The 18,662-nt window shown below is 40.4% G+C and overlaps 1 protein-coding gene across 1 annotated transcript in view; it reads left to right on the forward strand.

Annotated features, from left to right (window-relative positions):
• Window positions 1–18,656, forward strand: part of LOC139786653 (cytochrome P450 4C1-like) — a gene marked incomplete at its 5' end in the record, with an annotated part of 37,193 nt that extends 18,537 nt beyond the window's left edge. Inside the window, 6 exons of the mRNA XM_071725785.1 lie at window positions 11,439–11,532; window positions 13,519–13,621; window positions 13,808–13,913; window positions 14,112–14,218; window positions 18,340–18,408; window positions 18,485–18,656. Coding sequence (XP_071581886.1) covers window positions 11,439–11,532; window positions 13,519–13,621; window positions 13,808–13,913; window positions 14,112–14,218; window positions 18,340–18,408; window positions 18,485–18,550 — 545 coding nt within the window. The remainder of the gene's footprint in view (window positions 1–11,438; window positions 11,533–13,518; window positions 13,622–13,807; window positions 13,914–14,111; window positions 14,219–18,339; window positions 18,409–18,484) is intronic.
• Window positions 18,657–18,662: the final 6 nt, after the last annotated feature.

The raw sequence follows: 18,662 nt of genomic DNA on the forward strand, positions 1-18,662 counted from the left end.
GTAGTCGATGTAATTGTTACGACGGTTCGGCCATCATGGCAGCCCATACGCATATGGGCATCTATCCCCGCCGTTTTAAAGCCCTAGTTAAACTGCATGAAAGCTGAGAAGCAGCTTGTCGGGTAATCCGCCCTATTCATGCAGACGTGACTCTATAAAAATGTTATGTAATTTGATGCTAAAGGTTTAACGCCACCCCTACTAAATGAGCACGTATGCCCCGAGAGCACCGTTCACTCAAAGTTCAGGCTAGACGTTGCCAGTGTATCTTCCCACTAGCAGGATATGAGGAAAAAGTGATCAGCTAATCCTCCACACATGCGCCCGGGGGGCCGACTTCAACTCCCGAATAGGCTCCGCCCAGACACGGACAGCGGTTCTCCCACATTAAACATGCGGTTTCACATGGACTTTACTGGCGCTAGGCCAGAACTTACCATTTATTACGCCGCAGAGGTCAGGTACTAACATATCCGCGTCCTACGGTCGCGGGGCTACTACTCCCCGCTTGGTTAGTCTTCGAGAAATATCCATCGACACCCGACCGCATCTCTATCACCCGACGAACACAGACATGGACACGCACACACTCACACACCCCCCAAGACCCCCGCACCCCCTCCGGAAGAAGCCGGTAGCAGCCCGAAGGCCCGCGAGCCAGGGGAACCCGCGTATCGCCTTAACTCTGTTAGCCTACGTAGGCTAAGCCTGTTCGTAGCTTCCAGTGGGAACCACGCTGGAGGTAGAGTTCGACTTGACTGTGATAGGCTAAGTGCTGCGGTACAGCATGTGTTGCGCTTCAACAGCCCTGTAGATCATGACTTTATTTAAAAGAGAAGGGGGTCGACCCCAAAAGATCAACGCCGCGTGTTGCTTAGGATGGTGTTCAGCAACTAAACTCAAAGTCTTCTGCGGCGTGTTGCTTATCCCGGCGTGCTGCTCAGCGGCGTGTTGCTTTTGCGGGCACCCACGCCGCGTGTTGCTTCCGCCGAGGGCAACACCCACGAGAAACCAAGTTCACTCGCAGCGCGTCACTCCGAGACCGACGACTTACGATGCCAAGAGTATTCGCGGCGTGTTGCTTTCGAAAATCACATCGGGGGTTTCACCCACCGTTTACGCAAACACCATGTAAGTGTTGTTGACGTCCTACTCTCCCACCGTGCGTGACGCAGCGCAGCAGGAGAGCAGAACGCCCTTAGGCCAATCCTTCGCTCGCAACACTGTCGGGTCGGGCCAGCTAGCTCTCCAGGTGCGTCACGTCTCAAAAGAGACCCCCAGGAACTCCACTGAACCCAACAAACCCATTTCGGGAACCCAGACAGATATGCGAGCGCGCCCATGAGGATGGCCCGTATCACTCCACCGAGCTGACCGGCATGATGCTGATGGGGCACAGGCGAGTGCCAACCGATCACATACCGTCGCCCGGAGTCCGCCCCAGTAACTAACAGCAACACGCCGCATTCCGCTACCACAATACCGCGTATCTCAATAATAATCACTCAGCACGTGGGCGCCGTAGCGCTTTGCCAGCGTGTCCCGCACTGTCCCGTAATTGTTGTTCCCGTAAGTCATGTCTACTCCCACCAGTAGATAGGGACAGTAGGAATCTCGTTAATCCATTCATGCGCGTCACTAATTAGATGACGAGGCATTTGGCTATTTATATCACGCCATCGGCGCGTCTTACCGCTTCGGGACAGTGCGGTTCCTGCTAACAACGGGACCTGGCTGAGCGATCCTGCAGGTTAACGGTTGGATCGCTCATCTTCGCAACAGGTTGCCCAAACAGTAAGGATATGAGATCCAGTGTAACTTTCGTTCTAATTCCATCCTATCTATATTGACTGGGCCTATCTAGCACTCTTGGCACGTCCTCCCGCAGGAGGGAAACCCATCTGACTGATCTGCCGCGGGATTCCTGCGCACGGGCTGGAAAAATTGTGAAGCAGAGTCCCCAACTTGGGAAAGCGGAACTTGGCCGGCTTAGTGTTGCCGTTACCGCGGGGAGCCACGTGGAGGCGTCCGCCCGTACGCCGTGGCGGTCGGTCGCACGGCTCTGCCGCCGTTCGGTGCCCATGGGCATTGCCCATCCGAACGACTCGCATCACTGATGTCAACGGCAAAAGTGCCGGCATAGCTTAAAATTGGGAGTGTAGAAGGCTCCCAAATAAATAAATAAATAAATAAATAAATAAATATTGAATGGGTAGATCAGATCCCAGACCATCGTTAGTGTATAAAAATTACATCAGTGAGCTAATGCCAAGAGTTTTTAATCAGCAGCGTCGCTGTTGTTAAGGCGCAACGGCGCATTATAGTCCATAAACATATGGAAAAGTTCCACTGAGCTCCTGAGCGCTTGCAGTGTTAGCGTTCTCAGCGAGCCTCTGTCTCTAATTTGCAGTTCATGTAGACAGGTAACAGTGTTTCTGGGCATTGCTCCTCTTGTCCCGATAACTATCGGGAGGATCGTACAGTCTTTCGCCCCTAATTGAGCTTTAAGCGGGGCTACGAGGGACGCATATTTAGCGAGCTTGTCCCTTCTACCTCTGTCAAGGAGATCACCATCCTCATGGCAGACTGTGATATCAACCACAAAGACCCTTTCCCGATACTGTATGATCAGGTCTGGTTGGAGATTCCTCAGATGAGGGTCCTGCAGTCTTGCCTCCTTCGTTACTGCCATTCCACGCTGCCCCAAGACGTGTCGTTCAATGCAGTCTCGAATATCGTTGTGTCGTTTAATTCTACCGGACTTGGTATAAGTACACTGCCCCAGTATGTGGCCTAGCGTCTCAGGCTGCGCCTTGCATTTTCGGCACATGACGTTGCCGGTTTTAGCGACTCTATTGAGCGACACCTTGTTCGCCGCTACATTGGCTCTCAGCTTGAGCGCCGTAATATATCTGGACGATTTCAACAGGTTAGGACGGTATAGCCACTCGTTGCCTATTTTGTCGTTTCTATAGGCTTGCACTCCTTTGCCTTGGGAGAGCAAATCTGCCCATCTCTTCCATTCGTCTGCTTTGGCTTTGAGCTTGTAGCCGTCGATCTGTTTGGTCGACTGTAGTGGCCAGCCAAGTTTGGCTACATGCGCAAGGCGCTTTAGTTTGTTCTCCAGCCCTGACGCTACTACTAGGGCCTGTATTGCCGGGTCGCTATTAGTTAGAAAGCAAAATCCAGCTTTTAGAGTTGCGGATGTTACAACAATTTCGAGCTTCGGAAAGCCCATGCCGCCATCGCGTTTGGATGCGTATAGCAGACCATCTGCCGTAGACTGTGGGAGGTGCAGATAGTCTTTCACCGCCGTCCTCAGTGCTTGGTCCATATCTCTTAGCACTGCGGCACTTATAGTGCCCGCGGTGAAGGCGTACAGAAAGTGCGGCAATACATACCGCGCTAAGAGTTCGACTTTTTGGTGAGGCTTCAGGGGTAGCCTTTTAATTCTTGGGAGCGTGTCCCTTAGCCGTGCGATTGCGCGCTTAATAACTACTCCTTCCCATGGAGTAATCTGTATGCCTAGGTATTGCATTGACTGCGCAGGGCCGCAGTAGGCGATCTTCTCGCCATTACTGTATATTTCAGGGTCCACCATATACCAGCTATCTTTGGTGGTGACAATACCAAAGGCAACGCACTTCCCAATCGATAGTGCCATTCCCCAACTTGAGAGGAAGCCAACGAGCTCATCCATAAGCCGACTCGCCGCTATTCGATCATTTGCTATTAGAATTATATCGTCGGCAAAGGCCAAGCACGATATGCTAAGGCCTTTCTTAACTTGGAAGCCTTCCATCCTTTCCAGCTTGTCAATGATTAAATCCATACAGATATTAAAGATGAGTGGAGACAGAGGGTCGCCTTGTTTGACACCTCTTCTCAACTCTATGTCGAACATTTCGTTACGGCATTTCATGGTCGTTTTGACTCCTTTATACGAGTCCATTATCAGTGCGACCACTTCCTCCGGCAACCCTTGGCTAAGTAAATAATACTTAATAACTGGGTGCGGAAGGCTATCAAACGCCTTGGCAATGTCCACCTGAGTGACAACGATTCCTTTGCCCTTTTTGGTTGTTGCAAGGACTTCATTTAGCAAGTTGATGTTATTATAACATCCCATTTCTGGTACAAAGCCTTTTTGCCGTGCGTTTAGGTGAACCACGTTTCTTAGGCGTTGGTCCATAATACCCCAATACAATCTACTCAGTATCGAGGAGATAGTAATTGGCCTGTAGTTAGCCGCTACTGAGGGATCCTTGCCCTCTTTGAGCAACAGCGTTGTTCTATTGCAGCGCCATGCGCTTGGCTGTTTCAGTGCCAGCATGATTACGTTAAAGATCGCTTGGAGGATGTATCCTCCCTCATTTCTCATCAGATCTCCCTTGCGGAGTCCATCAGGCCCGGCTGCCACCTTCAGCCGTGTAGACCAGAAACGCTTTAGAACCTCCGCACTGGAGATAGGGTGTAGAATTTCTGCTGGGTTATATGGCACCGTGGCCTCTCGCTTCTCCTGTTCAACATTACATCGACCGGGCTTTCCCCACAGCCCTTCGTAGAGCTCCTTGACGCTCTCCACTGATGGACTCACCGATTCACCTGTATCTTGCGCTTGAATGTCCATACCCTCTCTTACCATTTTAGCGAGCATAGCGGGGTTGTTTTGACGTAGAACTACGTCTTTGTCGACAGTAAGGAGGGGTATAAGGGGGGGTAAATCTAGGCACAGCCTGCAACGAATGCAACGAAAATATGTCACACTTTGAACGTTTGTATCTTCGAAACTAATAATCGTAGAGTAATCATTGACATCTCATTTTAAAGCTTAAGAAGTCCCATTTATGATAAATCCAGCCTGAACTCTCTATTTCTTCTCGTTTAGATATAGTAGCGTTAGAAAGTTTAGCTAAATTTCTCGTAGATGCAACGAAAACATGTCACACTTTGAACGTTTATATCTTCGAAACTAATAATCGTAGACTAATAAATGACATCTCATTTTAAAGCTTAAGAAGTCCCATTTATGATAAAACAAGACCGAACTCTCTATTTATAACCGATTTTCTTGAAATGGAATTATTATAAGAGATTTTTCTCGAAAAATATTAAAGGAAAATATACTTTATTATATAGTTTATGAAAGCTCTCAATGTAAGCTAAATGTTTTCGCAATTTAATAAATAAATAAATGAATGAATAAATGGATGAATGGATTTAATAAATAAATAAATAAATGAATTAATAAATGGGTGAATGGATGAATGGATGAATGGGTGAATGGATTTAATAAATAAATAAATAAATGAATGAATGAATGAATAAATGAATGGATGAATGAATGAATGGATGAATGGGTGAATGGATGAATGGGTGAATGGATGAATGGATTTAATAAATAAATGAATGAATGGATGAATGGATGAATGGATAAATGGATGAATGGATGAATGGATGAATGAATGAATGAATAAATGAATGGATGAATGGATGAATGGATGAATGGGTAAATGGATGAATGGATTTAATAAATAAATGAATGAATGGATGAATGGATGAATGGATGAATGGATGAATGGATGAATGGATGAATGGATAAATGGATGAATGGATAAATGGATGAATGGATGAATGGATGAATGAATGAATGAATAAATGAATGGATGAATGGATGAATGGATGAATGGGTGAATGGATGAATGGGTGAATGGATGCCATTGCTATCAATAATGATGAATTCAGCGCTACAGCCCTGTGTGGAACTTGGCCTCTCTTGATCACGAATACTTTAACATGAAATAATGACAGTTGACGTAGTTCTACGTGTTGCTTGCGGCACAGTTGTTACTGTGCCCATTTCTTTTTATATAACTCTTGCGTAAGGGCATAGGCTCGGGCTTTGCGTTCGCTTCTACCCGAGAGCCCTTTCCTCCGACTCCAATGCTTCCGGGAATTACCACCTTTCTTCCCAGTTGCAGGGGCGTGGAACAAACTGACCACCAGCTCGTAAGCTGCGTCTACTTCCACCTGCGTTATTTCCTGACCTTCACTCTTTGCCGTCATGAGCTCGATAATATGCCGTTGTACTTCCAGCGTTTTCTTGGGCTCACTACTCTTGAGCTCCTTAAGCACAGCCGCAATGCTGGCTTGCCTCCAACTCATGGTTGACGCAGACTCCTCAAAGCTGTAAATATCGCCTGGTGTCTCTTCCGCATCCAGGAAAACATCCTCGTTCTCCTCTGCATCAACAAAAACCTCGTCGACCTCTAGTGGTGCACCGCCCACTTGCTGGTCCTCTTCCTTGACAGCCTCTTGATTAGAAAGTGTACTACTGAGGCGTTGTTTTCTCCATCTTTTGTAACACGACTCATTTCTTTTGTTCCTTATTTGCTTCAGGGTTTTCTCCGGCATAAACGGAACCATAGCTCTCGCTATGTTCCTCTCGTCCATGAGCTCCACTTCGAGTTCGAGCATCCTGCTGATATCTTCGGCAGAAAAAACTCTGCCCCGTCTTTGTTCATTTACCTTCGGAGCTGTTTGCTCTGATCTCAATCGGTTCCTTGTTACCGGGTGCGCCAGCCTTTGGTGTTGCGACAGCCCTCGTTGTGAAGTGAAATTTCTGTCACACTCCGGGCAGTCGAACCGGCCCTGCTTTAAGGTTCGCTGCCCCTCATTTATCCTGGCTGCTGGGCACTTTGGCAGGTGGCATGCAGCCGCATGGTACGACGCATACGACTTGCCACACCATTCACATTTATATCTGACGCTTAGGTGAGGGTGCACTTCCTCGATATGCCGGGCCTCATCTTTGATAGTGAGAGCCATATATTCGCCCACTCCGGCACAACTTTCGCACCGCCTTCGATTGAAGGGGAGCGATAATTCACAGACCTGTATCTCTTGCCTTGGTTGTCTTCGAATAGCCCCCTGGCCGTGTTCCAGGGGAATGGGGACGTGTTCCCCATCGTTCGAGACCAGTGTTTCTTGCCTTGGTTGTCTCTGTACAGCCCCCTGGCCGTGTTCCAGGGGAATGGGGCCGTGTTCCCCATCGTCCGAGGCTTTGCCATTTCTATATTTAGCGACTTTAAAATAAGCCATCCGGGGTTGCTAGCCCGTGACCAGCTGTATTGCCCTGACGGGAGTGATACCCGCTGGCACCGGTCGGAACCGGCCGAGAGCCCAGGGTGTGCTCTCGTTATTACCCTGGCGGGAATGAACCCGCTGGCACCAGTCGGAACTGGCCGAGAGCCCAGGGTATGTTCTCGATGTTGTTGCCCTGACGGGAATAAAACCCGCTGGCATCGGTCGAAACCGGCCGAGAGCCCAGGGCATGCCCGTGTCGCCTGAACCCCGTTAGCTCCCCGGCAAGCCGGGTACCCATCGGACACCGATCTTGGAGGTGGGGCAGACTTGGGGCGCAGACAACAGGCTGCGCCCCCTTGTGAACGAGCAACTATGACTCCCATCCAGGAGGACCCGGTTCCCAGGCGGGTCTCCTCGCTCCCCCTGAGCCGGCCTAAATTATTGGTACAGCGCATGGCGGATTGCGCGTATTTACTTTTCCATAGTCCGAAACAAGAAAACCATCGGCAAAACAGTCCGAGTGCAGCCTTATAGCTTGCATAAATCTATTGCCAAAAGGATGTTATGTCTGACCCCGGCCAAGGGTTCCCCTTCCCTGGAGACCGCCCAGAGCTTGTGGTAATAGTCGGTCCATGTAGAAGAGAATGAAAAGAAAGAGAAAATCAGAGCGCCCTACGCCTTAAGAGAGTCATAGTTACTTCCGCCGTTTACCCGCGCTTGCTTGAATTTCTTCACGTTGACATTTAGAGCACTGGGCAGAAATCACAAATATATAAGGGTCGGACTCAAATATATATATATATTTGAAAAAAAAAAATATATATATATAATGATTCGGAAAGACTCCCCTAACAACATATTTAAAAATAAACCAAATCGGAGAGGGGGCCCCTTTTTATGCATAAATACACGCAGAAAATTTTTCTCGAATAATGTAGAATGCTCATAATAAAATTTACTAGATTTGCATCGCACCGGTAGGATATACGCGTATTCAACCGGAAATTAATATATGACAATAGAAAAGTAATAGTTTGATCAGATACATCTTGTAACCTAAAGGTAAATAAGTTTGCCATACTAACAAGGAAGTATGAGAAAAGTAAAAAAAGTCCCATACTAATATGTGTATATTCGACGTTGTAGCTTAAATTGCCAACTTCACAGATGTCTTGGATTGCGTGTTGTTTCTTAAGACAGTATAAAAAAATATAATCTAGGGTGGTACCTACTGTGAACTGTATAGAAATATTTGTTGCGTATCTGGCAATAGTCTATGTTCTTCATAGAAATGCGATAGTAACCACGGATTGCGCACGATCGTGGACGACGGAAGGCGCGCGTCGCGAGCGGCAACGCGGGCTTTCGCGGCAAAAGGGTTCGGCTCGCGCCCGCTACGCGGGGCATAGCCGGTATATTCTCGCGTGATTAAGATTCAACATCGACCCCTATATCTAGGGCAGCTCGGCAGGGTTTCTACAGCGTTCTCAAGTTCGCTCGTGGCGGACAGCTGACCGCCACAGCCTATAACAGCAACTTATGTTTTTGTCATGACTGCAACAGACGTCTCGTTTTTTGTCCATCAGCCATATTCGAACTGTATAGAAATATTTGTTGCGTATCTGGCAATAGTCTATGTTCTTCATAGAAATGCGATAGTAACCACGGATTGCGCACGATCGTGGACGACGGAAGGCGCGCGTCGCGAGCGGCAACGCGGGCTTTCGCGGCAAAAGGGTTCGGCTCGCGCCCGCTACGCGGGGCATAGCCGGTATATTCTCGCGTGATTAAGATTCAACATCGACCCCTATATCTAGGGCAGCTCGGCAGGGTTTCTACAGCGTTCTGAAGTTCGCTCGTGGCGGACAGCTGACCGCCACAGCCTATAACAGCAACTTATGTTTTTGTCATGACTGCAACAGACGTCTCGTTTTTTGTCCATCAGCCATATTCGGGATAAGATATAATCGGACAAGATATAATTGAATCATCCGTCTTTAAATTAACATAGTAAAACGCGCTCTCGAAAGTCCCATACTTGATGGAAATATTTACTTCTGCGTATAGTTTTATTCTTTGCTCTCTAAATTTCCTATAGGGTACTTTCTTGAAATCTTTTGCATATTATGACTATATCCTAGCCGTGCAAGATTAGTATGGTATTTACTTTGTTCGTGTATACTTGTATTTTCAAGAAAAATTTTCTGCGTGTACCAAAGAAAATTAAACGTTTGCGCGGAAAATTGAATAATACTTAAAAAAATAGATTAAAAAATAGGTAGAGTACATATTTTTTGGGCTTCCCCCATTGATTATCACTGTCAGTCACAACAAAGGTTTTTACCAAGAGAACCGCAAGAAAATATCAAAATTCGGAAAAGGCTCTATTGTAAATAATTATCGTTTTTAAAAATACAATATATTTAATAAAAATTAATGTTAATTTAAAAAAATTAAGTATCTTATGCAAAATTAGAAAAAAAAACTTAAAATAACACAAGCAATGAGAAGTACCGTTTTCGGTTGAAGCGGATCTTGGTGCTTAATAATATTTTACAATATCAATTATTATTAAATACATTTTTTAGTTTTTTAAACTGCGTGCCAATATGGACTTTGTCGGACTTAAAACGCAATTGTGTAAACTGAAACTAGAAATAATATCTTATATTAATTTGATTGTCAAGTAAAATAATATACCAGAAGAATATTTATAACAGTTATACAAACTTATGGATAGATCTGAGTATATGTTCATATATGATTATCTTCAACCTTATAAATATACTTTTACATAATCTAACATGATAATATACAATCATATAAGACCAGATATGGCTATATAAGGTTATATTTAAAGAGGTTTTATAGAATATAAAATCATATATTTTCAAATATAGCCATATAATATTTTTCACGATTATATTTCCATTTCTTATATGACCATATATAATTATATATCTACTAATATGAACAAATAAGAGGTATTTTTTTCCGGGTATATAATCATATATGTTCATATATGACCATTGTACGGATCCGTGTTCCGTACTCTGCCGTGCCGTTTGACACGACGCGCCTACAAGAGCGGCGACCCGTTCTGCGCTCTCAAGCCCGCCAATTCGGGAGGGCGCGGCACCACCCCGTACCAGAACCGCGAACGCGAGTGACAATTATCACCGCGGGGCGGTTGACCTTTCTCGTATTTTGTTTACAAACACGAGACTATATAAGGGCAAGCCTGCCCGCAAGGAATAACTCTCGCATTGAATAACTCCCCCGAGCATTACACATACCGGGTGTTGAGACTGCGATTGAGATTTGCGAACTTGTGAGTTTCCACTCCAACCTGGAGCGAGCGGAATCAGCCCTCCGTTCTTCGGAACGCAGAGCTAAGACTAATTAATCTCCGCCAACTCTTGAGACCGGGAGAGTCCGCCCCTCCCACCCACCGAACAGGATTCGTTCGGTCTGTGGTGGTGGAGACCAAGGGCCACTCCACCCGAGGCACCAGCCGAGGACGACGACGTCCCCGAGCAAGGAGGCGAGCCAGGAGGCCCTCCCTTCCTAGACGATCATCAGCGGCAAAGGAGCCTGCGCCTCCACAAGGGCCACTGTGGCACTTGACTCTCGTGAGCCTCTTGGAGTCACACCGGAGACTTACCCGACCACCAGGGCTGAGCCTTGCTCCGGTTGACCCACGGGCATTCAGGCCTCTGCCTAGTGGTTCCTGGAGAACAATCAGTACGCAGACCGAGGCCAGGAAGAAGAGGAGCCACCAGCAGAAAACCAAGGAGCCGCCCCTGCCCTCCCCTGTGATTCCAGAGTTACCCCTCGATCGGGCTTCTACAACTCCGGGCAAAAAAGCCGACCAGAACAATAACCAGAAGGTCTTCTATGACGAAGACCTCCCTGGTCGCCCGCTGACAGCTAGACAAGCAGCGAAAATAAAGCTCTTGTTCTAGATTTTTTGAAAGCCCGGCGCTCTTGTGCGCCGGCATAAGATAAATCAAAGTCAACTTATGTACCTGAAAATGCAATAAAGCTCGCTCATCTTTCTCAAAATCGAGACTCAAGATTCACTCTCCTCAAACTTCCTTCACCAACACCTCCGTGCTCCCGACAACCATATATAATTATATACTCTCATATATAGCCATATAATATTGTTTAAGATTATATTTTCCATTTATTATATGATCATATATAATCATATCTACTAATATAAACTAATATAAACTAATATGAACAAATAAGAGGTTTTTTTCCGGGATATATTTTTTTATAGCTACAGATGTTTTTGAAATATATTTGACAATATTATCATGATACTTTTACAAATGCGTTTGCAGAAACTGCCATGGGCACTTCACTACGAGACCTTGGTGCGTCCCAGCAACGGTATCGAGAAGCGGTTCATCAGATGGGCGAACATTTTATTTATAGGTATAATAATTTATAGATATCCCGGGAAAAAAAAATTATATGTATAATTATATATAAATATATATGATTATATATGAATTTTGTCTCTATATGATCATATATAATCATATATATTTATATATAATTATATATAATCTTTTTTTCCCGGGAAGTAATTGTATATTCATATTCTGTCTTAAGATATGACTTCGTATTGTAGGGGAGACCGAGGCTAGTGTAGGTCAAATTTTCAGTTTTTAATTTTTAATAAAATACGTAAAAGAAATATCGTTTTCGCGTTTGCAGTAAGACGTATATTTGGCTGTCAAATTCAATTTTTAAAGTTAACTTAATTTGATGATAATAATTAATATATTTGAGTATATTATTATTCCTTTTGAGTATATTATTCCTTAGAGGAAGTTTGGGTATTCTGAACCACCCTAAGCCTTTTTTAATATAACTTGAAATCTATTAAAGATAGCTGAACTTTGTTCACGCTGAGTTGTAATGCCAAATGTTTATTACAACGTGTTCCTAGCCAATTTCGTTTATTTATAGTGAGTTTAATGTTATAGCAAAATTTTCAAAGGTAGATTTTTATCGAGTAAAGTAAACCATGTTGGGCAAGGTATAGGTATCACTTTATCAATCTTGCAAAAAAGTAATTTTTATTCTATTTTGAGGCATATTAATAACGAAACAGTTTATAATAATTATATATTATATTAGGAGAACGGGGGGTAGCCCCGGACATTATTGAAATTCAAGTATACCGCGTATCTATGGTCATTGTTTAAACATTCTGCATATGTCGAGATACGCAGAAGGGCATATTAGAATGTTTAAACAATGGTCACAGATACGCGATATACTTGAATTTCAATAATGTCCGAGGTTATACCCCCCGTTCCCTTATATATTTATTATATTATAATATATTACAAACTCTATTTTTAATTTTATAATATATTACAAAAACTCTATTTTTAATTTTTGTGCTTTTTGTAACAATGTCATACAAATGCATGTTACACGTTTAAAACTTTTGCTCATATATACTACTCATTAATATCTACTCATCGTAATAATATTACACCTAAAAGAAAGAAACAATACAATATAAAATACAATACTTAAAATACTAAAAAGTGGCATATTATAAACTATCTCGCCTCCCGAGTCGAAATTTTAGACTTATTTCTGACCTGAATTTTCTAACATCTGTAGATGCTAAAGGATCAATGTAGGTTTAATTTACATCCCGGGAAAAAAAATCTCTTATAATGTCTTATATGATCATATAAGAAGCGATCTTATATGCTCATATATGAATTTTGGCCTGATAAGAACTTATATGGTCATATATGATTATATAAGATTATATATAAGGACATATAAAAAATATCTTTTATAATGTCTTATATGCTCATATAAGAAGCGATCTTATCATATATGAATTTTGGCCTGATAAGAGTTTATATGGTCATATATGATTATATAAGATTATAAAGAATCACACATGATAATATACTAGTAAACTAGTATATAAGACCATATATGACTATATAAAGTTATACTTAAAGAGGTTTAGCCATATAATATTGTTCAAGATTATATTTCCATTTCTTATATGACCATATATAATTATACATCTACTAATATGAACAAATAAGAGGTATTTTTTCCCGGGTATATAATCATATATGCTCATATATGGCCATATATAATTATATATTCTCATATATAGCCATATAATATTGTTTAAGATTATATTTTCCATTTCTTATATGATCATATATAATCATATATCTACTAATATAAACTAATATGAACTAATACGAACAAATAAGAGGTTTTTTTTCCCGGGCGTATTTTCTTTTTATATAGTAAATGTAATATTACTAATTGTAAATATATATAAAAAACTTAAATAATCGTTTTATAAAGTTACATTATAATCTTCTTAAAGTAACATGTCTATTATTAAGTAATTATATGGTTTAGATTAATGAGGCCATGGTTGCACGTCAATTGGATATTCTGGTTGACGCCAACAGGTAGAGAGCAAAGAAAAATTCTGAAGATATTACATGGATTTACTGAACAAGTACGTAAAAATGCTACTTAATATTATATTTAGACATTATATCTACTTTGGAAAATTACAAAAAATATTCCATGCGTTTATTTTATAGAAACGTAAGATAATATTCTAAGTTAATTCATCAATGATGACAACACATTGCTAATGAATTATATAAATCATTGAAGAAGCATTAACTTATTTACACAGATTATTGCTGAAAGAAAACTTTATCATAATCGCACTAATAATCAATACTTGAAAAGCTTTGGTAATGACACGTCGGCAGAGAGAGATGACGCAGAACCGATAGGAAGTACGTAATGTAATCAGTAAACTGTTCCTTATATTTAGTCGATGTTAAATATCATAATTTATATTTTACAACTTACTAATATTATATAGCTTAAAATCTAAATGTAGTTTAAATTCTCAACGTAGTCAATGTTATGCAATAAAAACATCACAGAAAAATTAGGCTATTAAATTGATTCCCATGTGCTGTCATATTTAGTACGGAAAAAACGGCTTGCAATGTTGGATCTTCTAATAGCGGCATCTCGCGAAGGTCTTATGACTGAATTAGATGTCAGGGAGGAGATCGACACTTTTATGTTTGAGGTATCTATTTTTGTAATTTTTCTTTAACTTTTCTTATTGGTTATTTGGTTTATTGATATACAGAGTAGCTCACATAACTTTTTACAGCTTGATATCTCGAAAACTATTTTATTCATTTTAAAGATTTAGATCTTTTAAATTGTATGGATCTAAAAAGCCTTTAAACTGGAATATGGGGATTGGTCCCACAACCTCTTTTGCGTAGATGGAACAGCGTGGATGGATCAACTTTAAAATTTTATTATATTGGCAATTTTTTTCTAATTCTATTATGTTCTTCAATCTTTTCTACCCCTATTTCATATATAATTCTTTAAAATTTGGTTGATTAGTTCTTGAGTTATATATAAGCAAAAAAAATGTGCAAATTTTTAATTTGTACACTTTTTTTATTATATTGGCAATTTTTTTCTAATTATATTATATTCTTCAGCCTTTTCTACCCCTATTTCATATATAATTCTTTAAAATTTGGTTGATTAGTTTTTGAGTTATTATACATACGTTAGAATTTGCTAGGAATACGTACATACATAGAAACCTAATAAAGCTAGGTCTAATCAACCAAATCTTAAAGTATTATATATGAAATAGGGGTAGTGTTTGAGATCGTGATAATCCGTATCACAAGAAAATCGCTTTCGGTTGCATGTCAGCGCAAGCACGCTTTCGATAAAGTATTCGATTGAAATCGCATTAAAGAAGTCGTATTATTGTCAAGTTATAGCATGGATCTTTTCTTTACTCGCATTCCGGAACATTCGCTAACATTTCGTTAATAACAAAGTCAAGCTAACAGTTCGCACAAACAAGCAAAAAATCCATGCTATAAACATCGCGATCGCAAACAAGCAACGATCTCTTCGGATCGCCGAACGAAAATTGTGACGTAGTTGCGATGACGTGGGCCGCCGATGGCCAATCACCCTCCCGAAATCCGAGCTCCGCGCATGTCAGGCGCGTACGTTTCCGCGAGCGGCCTGTGGCTACCAATCACGCACTTGAGTCCTTTAACAACCTTCTATGTTTTTCAAATGCGATTAAAGTTATTGGTGATTAGCTCGGAGAGAGCCTCGTCTCGGAGATAATAAAAGGTTCCCTTAGGAAAATTTACTTAAAGTTTTTTAAAGTTACTTAAAGTATTTTAAAGTATTATATAAAGTATACTAGCCGTAATAATAGTATACTAATAGTATAATAGTAGACTAATAGTATACTGACAACCGAGCGTAAAGTTTTCTTTAAGTTATTAACCTCAATAAAAACTTTATAAGCAAGTCGCAAATATACTTTAAATTTACTTTTAACAAACGTAATACTTATAAATATACTTTAACTTTACTTTTTATAAAGGTAATACTTAAAGCTGATTTTAACTTATGCGTGTTGTTTCAACAGTATACTTAAAAAGACAAGTTCCCTTTTTCACCACACTTGCACCACACGAGACATTAAGAAATATTATATCATATATCCAATTCAAAATTTTATTACTCTTTTTAAACTGAATTTGTTTCTTAAGATGATTTTTGGAAAATTATATATTTGTGCTGGTTATGACATATGTAGACTATATATAACACTTACATCAAATTAAGAAGTAGTCTACCACATAAGGCAGTTGGCTCACGATCCAGAGGTCCCGAGTTCGAATCCCACCAAGGTAAGTATGTTTTTCAAATACGAGAAAATATTTATAATCATAGACTGCATCTTAAGAAACAAATTTAGTTATAAAATAGTAATAAAATTTCGAAATAAATAATTTTTTTTTATTCCTAAAGAGGACTGTAATCTTAAGTTTAGTGTCTCATGGTTAGAGGATATTCCTCTAGATTTTAAAATATCTTCTTGAGACCGTATTTCAGAGGAAAATCCTCTAAAATCAAGCGGGAGCCACTAAATGACAGAATATTTTTTTTGGGGTGATTAATAGTAATTGCATGAGTTAACTTAAAGTAACCTTTAAAGTATATTATAGAAATACTTAAAGTTTGGTTCTAAATCACTTCTAGTTTATCAATAGTTTATCAATAGTTTATCAATAGTAATTTCTTTGGTAAACTTTCTAGTTTATTTTAAGTTTTTTAAAGTAAATTTTTCTAAGGGTTCGCCGCTGTGCCGAGGGCCCTCTCTTTGTCGAAGTTCACCCGCTTAGAATCACCACTCGTGCAAACCGCTTAAACACAACTCGCAATCCGCTCTCGACACCGAATTAGCTTGTGCAGCTAACTTCTCTGCTTTTCGCTGTGATAGATTCTGTGCGCGCTATCACTCACGGCACTATACCATTCTGTAATTAAATAATTGTATGTACATGCTTTTAGACTTTAAATAGACTTTGCTTTATTTTCTTGTATTTCTGGACTTGCTGTTTTTTTGTGGTCGTTCTATCACCTCGCGCTACCTCGCGTTACCGCGTGCTCTCGAACAGGTAGAAAAGACTGAAGAATATAATGGAATTAGAAAACTTTTACACTTTTAATGATGCTCTATATAAGAATACATGTATAACTTATACTCTATTTAGGCATAAATCGGTATCCCCGGATCGACGACAAATTCATGTCAATACAAGATCCTCCCAGTGTTAAGTATAAATTTCTTGCAGAAATCGGTAACCCCTTCCCCGATTCTCGCCAAAGTAAATGCCAACCTTCCTTCAATGATATTCTATATAAGATTACATGTATAACTTTACTTTTTTTTTAGACATAAATCGGTAACCCCTTCAACCATTGACGCCAAATTCAATACCGGTACTTTCCTCACAAAATTCAGCTCAATATCACAAAATGTATCGAAATTAGAACAAACACGGAGATTTGTTAAAACAGAAATCGGTAACCCCTTCACCAATCATCACCAAATTCAATACCTTCCTTTAATGACACTCTATCCATAAAAACCAATTTCAACTTGATATCACAAAATTTACGGAAATTAGAGCAATCACGGAAATTTGTTAAGATAGAAATTGGTAACCATTTTTAGATACTTTAGAGACTTTAGAGAGAAAATGGGACTCTATAAGCTATCGAATGACACCCTATTTATTACTCTACGATTATTAGTTTCGAAAATATAAACGTTCAAAGTGTGACATGTTTTCGTTGCGTCTGTGCTCCTGGATTTACCCCCTACTTACTGTCGACAAAGACGTAATTCTACGTCAAAAATTATATTTTTGAATTCTATGGAAGAAAACAGCTTAGTTTTGTCCAAAACATTTTTTTGTCAGATGCTTCTATTAAAAAATATGACGGTGTAAAGTTTCGACTTATAGTTACATGAAGCATTTATTAGAGTCCCCCTAATCAAAGTCTAACCAACTTGCGAGAGAGAAGGAAATAAGTATAGACCTCTGTGAAGTTGTCCGGCCAATTTCACAGAGGTGTATATTTCTTTCTCTCTCGCAGAATTTTGCCAGAACTGCAAGTTGACCAGACTCTGATTAAAGAGACTTTAGCATTTGAAAAATCAAAATTACAACACTCCCTTTTGATTTATTCAATTTATTAAATGTTTAAATTGTCCACCATGGACATTTATTTAGCTGAATTAACAAATTATTCCTAAAATTTGATAACATTCGTGAGTCATTGAAGCGCAAGCATAGCGTATCCTTGTGCTTCTCCTCACCCCACGTTTGCACTTCAGTGACTCCCGAAATGTTATCAAATGTGAGGAATAAATTGTTAATTTGGCTAAATAAATGTTTGCAAGTCCATGATGGACAATTTAAACATTTAATAAATTGAATAAATCAGAAAGGAGTGTTGTAATTTTGATTTCGTAGATGCTTCATGTGTCATATTTTTTAATAGAAGCATCTGATAAAGAAATGTTTCGGACAAAACTAAGCTGTTTTCTTCTATAGAATTCAAAAATATAATTTTTTATAGGGGTTTCCATTAAAAATTTTAAAATTGATCTCTGTTTCACCCATGCAAAAAGGGTTGAAAGACCAACCTCTATTTCAGATTGGAGGCCCTTCAGATTCATACAATTCAAGATCTAAACCTTTAAAATCGATGAAATAGTTTTCGAGATATCGAGCTGTAAAGAGTTATGTGGGATACCCTGTACATAATGTTATATTGACACATATGATTATACAGGGTCATGACACTACAGCAATGGGTCTGTGCTTCATTTTTGCACTATTAGCTGAGCATAAGGACATTCAGGTATCTGTCAAGTGTGAGTTTGCCATTCCTGAGCAAAAAATCAATTAATTCCAAAAGTTATTTATTAAACATACAGGGTGTGACTAAAATAAGAGGACAAACTTTGGAGGCGAGTTTTCCACACCAAAATATGAAAAAGTAGTAATTATGCAGAAAACTTCAGAAGGTCACTTAGAAGGGTGACCTTTACAACATACGTCAAGATCAAGGTTATCGGAGGGTGGTCCGTATCTCTGCATAATTACCAAAGAAGT

The sequence above is a fragment of the Temnothorax nylanderi genome, unplaced genomic scaffold (assembly GCF_030848795.1).
Source record: "Temnothorax nylanderi isolate EJ_2023f unplaced genomic scaffold, tnyl_v1.0 TNYL_tig1099_pilon, whole genome shotgun sequence".
Classification (NCBI taxonomy): domain Eukaryota; kingdom Metazoa; phylum Arthropoda; class Insecta; order Hymenoptera; family Formicidae; genus Temnothorax; species Temnothorax nylanderi.